At 52.8% G+C, this 7,018-nt stretch overlaps 1 protein-coding gene across 1 annotated transcript in view; it reads right to left on the minus strand.

The window, feature by feature from the left end:
* The window catches only part of CSUI_007717 (pq loop repeat-containing protein), a 6,757-nt gene extending 381 nt beyond the window's left edge, over positions 1-6,376 (minus strand). Inside the window, exons 1-5 of the mRNA XM_068067861.1 lie at positions 5,135-6,376; positions 2,442-4,698; positions 1,469-1,617; positions 603-650; positions 1-198 (exon numbers count right to left, since the gene is read on the minus strand). The exon at positions 1-198 is cut by the window's left edge and continues 381 nt beyond it. Coding sequence (XP_067920167.1) covers positions 109-198; positions 603-650; positions 1,469-1,617; positions 2,442-2,883 — 729 coding nt within the window. The 5' untranslated portion in view covers positions 2,884-4,698; positions 5,135-6,376 and the 3' untranslated portion in view covers positions 1-108. The remainder of the gene's footprint in view (positions 199-602; positions 651-1,468; positions 1,618-2,441; positions 4,699-5,134) is intronic.
* Positions 6,377-7,018: the final 642 nt, after the last annotated feature.

A 7,018-nucleotide genomic window follows, 5' to 3' on the forward strand; every position in this document is an offset into this window, starting at 1 on the left:
GGAGTGTTCGCCATTGTGGCTGCGTGAGAACAACTCTAGACGGTCAAATAAACGAATAACCACAGTGCGGTTGTCGCCGACGCACGAGGCCTCGTCTGCGCAGACGTTTCAACCCAGTTTCTGTCTGAGGGTAGTCGACGCTTGATCCTTGCGCTGACTCGCTAAAATCCTCTTGGTATTCTTTCGATACCAGTAAATCTGAAACAGGAAAGAAGTACAGGTATACGAATGGAGATAATACTTGACGGTATACGTTCAGTACGAGCCTAGCCGTGTTACGCTGCCCACGTTCATTGTATCTCGTAACGGCGGATGTACTCCGGCAACGCGACAATATGGTGATTTTAGAGGCGAACTACACCATAGCGCACACTATAAGGACATTTGCCAGACCCGTTTCGTTTACTCTCTTCTACTTTTTCTTGTGTCTCTTCTATCTGCTCCATTCGCCCCCCGGGAGAGCCGTTTTCACTATGGATATCCAGGGCCAGGTACTTCCATCGGGCGAGGGATCGAAGGACAGCTGGCACCACTTCTTCGCAGCGGCCCTTCACCCCTCACAAGAAGCCAGCGACGACTGATACTTCGCGTAACGGTGATACCTGGAAGAGAGGAACTGCGTTGAGGACGGAAGCGAGAAGGCACGATAGCTGCACAGAGCAGAAGAGAAAAAAGTTGAGACGTGCCTTGAGAGGCGAGCAAGATTGTTTCCCCGACATTCAGGGATCCAGCAAACTGGCTGGTCTCGACGATGCTTCCACTGGTGTGTAGCTGTCCCGAGCAACCCACACTGAAAACGTGACACCTCTGCGCATCGCGGCCTGGCTCTTGAATCGTATGACCAAGTCCTTTCCTTCATGTCAGACTGTCTGCGGCAGGTACTGATTCCGTCTCTAAGAATCTACTAACACAATACCTTTGTCCACACTCCGTAGCCTGACCAGGAAATATCGTTAAGTAACTACACCTTGGCTGATGCCTACCTTAGAAATATAGTTCCCGCGCAGCTCCCTAGCGGATCTGGAGCAACTCGGCTGTAGTGATACGAACTTCGATCACGACCAGGGTTTGGATTCATCACCTAAAGGATAAAATGTTACGACGGACTACTCCAGTCTCGTAGGTACACCTACGTGACGACTGCAGGGTACAGGCACGCTCTTGGGCTGATCAGCCGAAAAGGAGCTGACGGCATGCAGATAGTCAGGAGGAAGGGAAGGAGGTAGGTAACTGCGAGGTGTGCAAACGTCTACTACCTCTGGTCGATCAGCCCAGGCTAGCTGGGATAGCAAGCGCTCTGTACGGAGAAGCTGATCAGCCATGGCTCTTCGGCAGTGCAGGTGGCACCAGAAGAGTATGAGAGACTTCTTACAGCACGGGCTGAATCTGCCACGCTGTAATGCACACCTGTACCGTCGAGACACAGGTTCCATCTTGCTAAAACGACTAGGTCGTAATCGCTACTCACCGTGACAAAGATGTCTGAAAGACTAACAAGAGAGGTAAAAAGACGGGCGAGATTCCCGCAGAGCATCAAGAAGCCCGTAACTGCCGAAAGCTGCCCAGTGTGTTGCTGGGCCCAGTTTTGCCTTATCTGGGGTAGCCGCGACAAAAACACTGAAGCAATTGACAAACACACTGTACAATTTGATGAGTTTCTTAGCTCACAGAACAGAAGACTGGGCTCTGCTTGATCAGAATGTCACTCTGTAGACACGATATACATGGAAGTATCGACAATGCCATCATCCGTAAGACGTCGTCACCGGTAACCATGTATTAAGCTAGCTGTATGCTTCCGTCCTCCTGCAGGTCGTTCCGCGCCCCCAGGAACCGGACAATAAGAGAGTCCATACAGCATGTCTCAGATCATCTTCTTGCATGCGTCCTTCGGACCCCGGGTGGCTCGGACAAAGGTTTCGTGATTGTCGACCTGTGCCTCCATGACACGTGAGATAAAACAAAGAACATGGACAAACGGAAAGCTTAGAATGCACTGATATCCAGCAATGCAGAAAGTCACGGAGAGACGGAAGGTCAGCTGATAGTTAGGCGTACCGACGGGCCACGATCCCTGCTCTTCCGCCCACCCCACTCAGAGAACCGAAAAGAGACGAAAAGCTTCTCACTCGACGGCGCGCCTTCTGGCTCTTACCTTGTCACGAAGTACATAGATACTTGGTGTACTGAACAGTATCATGATACGAGTTTCTCAGGCTATGTACCTGCCCATCGTATGTACGTGGCCAGGCGCTTCATGACGTCCGTAAGAGTGTCTGCATGCCGCAAAAAGCGTCCTTCATCTGACGGTAGCTTCCCGTGGCACACTACAATAGAACGACGCCTTACTTCAGTCTCCCGCGCATCAACGGCTACCCGTACGGCACCCCGGCCAACCTCGGACGGAGTTGACGACGGGAAAGCTAGAAGAGAACGCTTACGAAGAGGAAAGGGTGCAACACCGAGGATGCCTGAAAGAGTTCTCGGGAAGGCCGACTGCCTCTCCGCAACAAGCCGAGCATACGACAACGTGGTGAAGAGCACCATCAAGAGGGCTCTGCAGAGCAGTCTTTCGCGAGACGAGAAGGTAGAAAACCTCGAAAGAAAGGGTACCGATCTTCCTTGCTCGCTCGAAGCTTGTCGTGCTGTGTCAAGTTTCTCCTTCGTCGCCTCAGACACACAGTTACGCGGCAAACGGTATTTCCAGAAGAGCATCAAAATACATAAATTCTGAGCAGCTGCAGAACCAAACGCACATCCGGCAACGCTTTCAAGTGGAGCCCGTTGAAGGCCTGTTGGGACATGGTATCCACGCTGGTCCGCATGCAAACACTCACACCATAGATACAGCTCTGAACAATTACGAACATGAAGAACATTCATTTATAAGTGTTGTGTGAGATCCTATACGCTCTCCGTACGCCCCTGAAGTCCTTAGCTACCGTTGTTTTGTTTATTACAGACCGTACACAAACTTTCCGTACGTGCTTGATGCTAGCAGAGGCTCCTTCTGCTTGGTGTGAAGGCTAGCGCACTGTTCCGAACGAGAAAAGAACACACCCAAATCAAAAACGATTCGGTCAAGAGAACTAACACAAGCAACGAAAGTGAGTCGACATTGCCATCCAACAGTTCTTGTTCCGGGAAGCAAGACACGTATGCGAAGTCCTAGCTTCGGACTTGAAAGAATTCTACGGACTGATACTGACTCCTCCGAACTGGACATATAAATCATCGAGTATATCATTCTAGGGGTCTTGCACTGATGTAAGTTCCATTTGTCGTCCGCTTGCTCGACGCTTCCAGCCAGCTCAAGAATTGCTGAAGTTTTCTTGTACAGATCGCATCCACGTGGCTCACTACGCCGGAGCCAAATAGTACTCACAAACGAAAAGCATCTCGCCCCAGCTAGCAAAGGGATGGCGCTCCAGGACGTTGTAGGATACAAAAACAGAGGCACTCAAAGCCTGAAAAGGACACCATACATTTATATGCACTGGCCCAGGAATGTTTCTTAGGGGATACTCTGAGCCCCCCCAGAGACGTAACAACCCAGGCAACGAAGGACGCAGCTGGGACTGGTTCTTCAGCCCTGAAGCTATGACAACTCCAAGGTTGATCCAAGCGCGGGCAATTGGACTGCTACAGGACAACGGGGCTAGCCGTGTGATTGCCGGTGGAGTACCAATGAAGCCGTTTTTTTCGATGCTTCTCTTTTGTCTGGGAAACATCCACACCCTCACACCGAGGACCACATGCGAGACCACACCAGTCTAGACGACTCTACCGTAAGAATAATGGATGGTTGCCCGTCTGCCTCTGAGCTGTTCTGATATGCATGGTAAGTCTTGCTGTTCACACGAGAAGGCAAACTCAACATACGAACTGCATACGCGGGAATATTTAACTCATTTAGCGGCTTTACGTAAGACACCCCGAACCGCATGATCGCATGGGCTAGTCCTGCTGATCTGGGTTCAAAGCGTAGCTTACGAATACCACTCCTCGACGGCCGGTACAGCACTACAGCTCGAAAAAAGAAATTGAATCGTCACCTGGTCAACAGTCGCGCGAGCAAAAGTTCACGGGGGCGCGCGTACCGAAGAGAACCCACTCCAAACACGTGGTACACAGGATCACCCCTCCCCACGACTGTGTGTTGGCCTATGCAAGAGGCAAAATCCCATTACAGTAGAAATCAAAATAACACATTCCGCGCCTCTCCGGACGGGTACGAGGAAGCACTCCGGAAAGCCTACAAAGTATGCCGTGCCTGTCTCCGGTGCCGTCTGATGGAGTCGGCCACCGACGCGATATACCGGTGTACTAGTCTGAGACACACCTATTCCAAAGGAAAAGCCGTGTTTCCCTACAACCTCATGTTGTGCTAAGGCGTTACACATTCGAGAAGTCTTTCTTTGAGAAGGTCTGTATCTTCGTCCTTCATCGGCAGTCCCCGAACTAGGCGAGGAATGCCAGACCCATCGATTTGTATCGTGCCGGTCGTCATAAATAAACGAGTGACTGAAACCAAGGATACAAGTGCGCAACGAGGTGACTCGGATGGCATACCTCCACAAAGACGGCGAGCTCGGAAAGGCCTTCAACACCCCTGGCCCGAGTGATTTTCAGTAGCTGGGGAAGCTTAACAAGGCTCCCCCCCACAAGGACGCCCGCGCTCAGAGCAGCCGAGAGTACCTGATAAGAGAAAAGAAGAATCTCCTCACACAGTGTGGACCTTGCTCAAAGCAATGCTGCCACTCGCAGACGCAGAACGCAGACACCAGCATACAGAAAATTGAAGAGCCGTTGACCCGCCTTAGTTCAGCAGCCAGGGAAGTCTCCAAGCAGGGCTGACAAGAAGTGTAGCTGGCCTCTCTGTAGTCGGTGTGCCCGTGGCGTACTGTATGTTTGTACGCACGGACTTGTCCGGGAAAGATATATCAACGTAGACTTGGACAGGGAGTACACTCGGAGCCTTAACTCCGCAAAGCGCCTCCAAAGAGCGCAGGGAGACCTCAACGTGAAGGGGTGGCCAGGAATGCCACGTGGCAGATGAGTAGCGTTTTGTACGTATTCACGCGGGACCGAGCTGTCACGCACCGAACATCTCTACCAAAGTAACAGTTCCTACCTGAGCGAAGCAGCGGGCATCCTGCAGAGGTGCAAGGAGCGAATGTACGCATCTCGTGTCGACAGAAAAAAAACCTTTTCCTGCGCTCTCATGGTGAAGGGACGGAGGAGCCGAAGCCATGCCTGAAAGGGCGTCTTCGTCTGTGGTTGGGAGAGCCATCGCGGCTTCCTGTTTACCTACTGCTCTTCGCGAGCCAATTCTATTAGTGTCACTGAAAAGGCTCTCAGCCCAGTACAAGTGGACAGCAAGTTGAAAAAAGGCACACGAGACTGTTGCATTCTGTGGGACTGGCACCCGGTCGTATATGCCTCACTACGAAGCACGTGCTGAATGTGTCCCGCGTCCGATTCAGGAAAAGGTGGAACAAGAACGAAAGACCAAGTGCAGCTCCGCAGAAGACCACAGTCAGTCAGGAAAGAAAAGGAGAGATCTGTTGTCGCTCAAGTAAACGCATTGCCCGGAGAGGACGAAAGGCGATGACTCCGGGACCAGCTGTGCAGCACACACGGATGGAACGTCCGCGACGCGAACGGACTGAGTTCGAAGGAAAAGCCGGAGAAAGGCCGCTCAGGGAGTCCCAAGTGCTCCCTGTGGTCCGCGACCGGGCGCCGGGTCTCTTATTCTCTGCTTTCCTGCGCCGCGTAGTCACGACATGGCTTAGGGTGTCTGGGCCGCCCCCCGCGCACCGGATAATAAGAAGTGTCCTCCTCTTTGTTTTCGCATTGCCTCCCCACCAGAGATAGTGCTGTCCCCCAAAAAACCGGCAGGATCGGTGACTTCACAACAGTCTTGCTTTGGTAAACAGAATAGCTAGTCCTCCCGTCAGCGTCAGAAAGAGGAAGAATACAAAGAAGGAAAGGTCCGAGGTTGCAGAGTACCGTACGATGGCAGATGCGAGCCGGCTTAGGAGAATCTGAGAAGTTTTTCGTGCAACGTGAGCGCTGAAAAGGCTCGGCATAACAGAAAGCGACGCCTCCGGCCGACAGCTCTGCTGTCTGAAGCGCAATAACAAACAGTGCATTACCGGTTTTGCTTCCTCGCCAGAGTGATGCTGGCAATAGGGCATTCTGTTGGGAAGAAGACGGAGGAGGGCCTGGCTTCGTTGCATCTACTCCTGTCTCCTCGTAGTAAAGCCCGGCATCGTGGTGTGTCTCGACGGGAATGGCGCAACCCGCAGCAAGCGCATGCGGCCCACCGGGTTATCAAAAGGAATCTCTTCGTCTGAAGGATACGTGAACAACGAGAAACCCCTATTCCTGTTTCACTTCCGACTCAAAAAACTTGCGTCTGGAAGTGCTCGAGAGCCCGTTTAACATGGTGAGAAGACAACGCCGCTGCGGCATGTCGGTTAGCTTCGTGGTGGCAGGCGCTGCTGCGTTCAGCACTGTCATAGTGACGACCGGCTCAAGCACCAGGATTGGTCACGCTCACCACCAGTGCGCAACGTCCGGTACCGTTCGGCACCCGCTTCTTACAATCGCGGCACACGTTGCTCTCAGATTCGTGATCGAGCAAGCGAAGCGTCACCGGCAGCACTATTTGATCCACTGTCGCGATACTGTGAGAAGCGCCACAGCCGACTAGGAGGCCCTGCCGCTTGTCGCCTCCGGTGTGCCTAGGCGTTCCACATAGGATGATTGCACTGGCAGTCGTGTTCCGTGACCTGTGGCCTGCTCCGCTCCGCTTTTGCACTGTCTCCGACTGCCTGTTGCTCTGGCCACGCCGTCTCGGTACAGTCACGTGGAGACTGGACAACGACGAGATGCGCGCAAGTCTGCTCGGAAAAGCTGCTAACCCCATCGTATGCCGTGACAGGGAGAACTACCACCGCCGGTCTCACTCTCTCCGTCGGCGTTTCCCCTGCAGCGTCACGGAGCGCGGTAG

The sequence above is a fragment of the Cystoisospora suis genome (genome assembly GCF_002600585.1).
Source record: "Cystoisospora suis strain Wien I chromosome Unknown contig_4144, whole genome shotgun sequence".
Lineage (NCBI taxonomy): Eukaryota > Apicomplexa > Conoidasida > Eucoccidiorida > Sarcocystidae > Cystoisospora > Cystoisospora suis.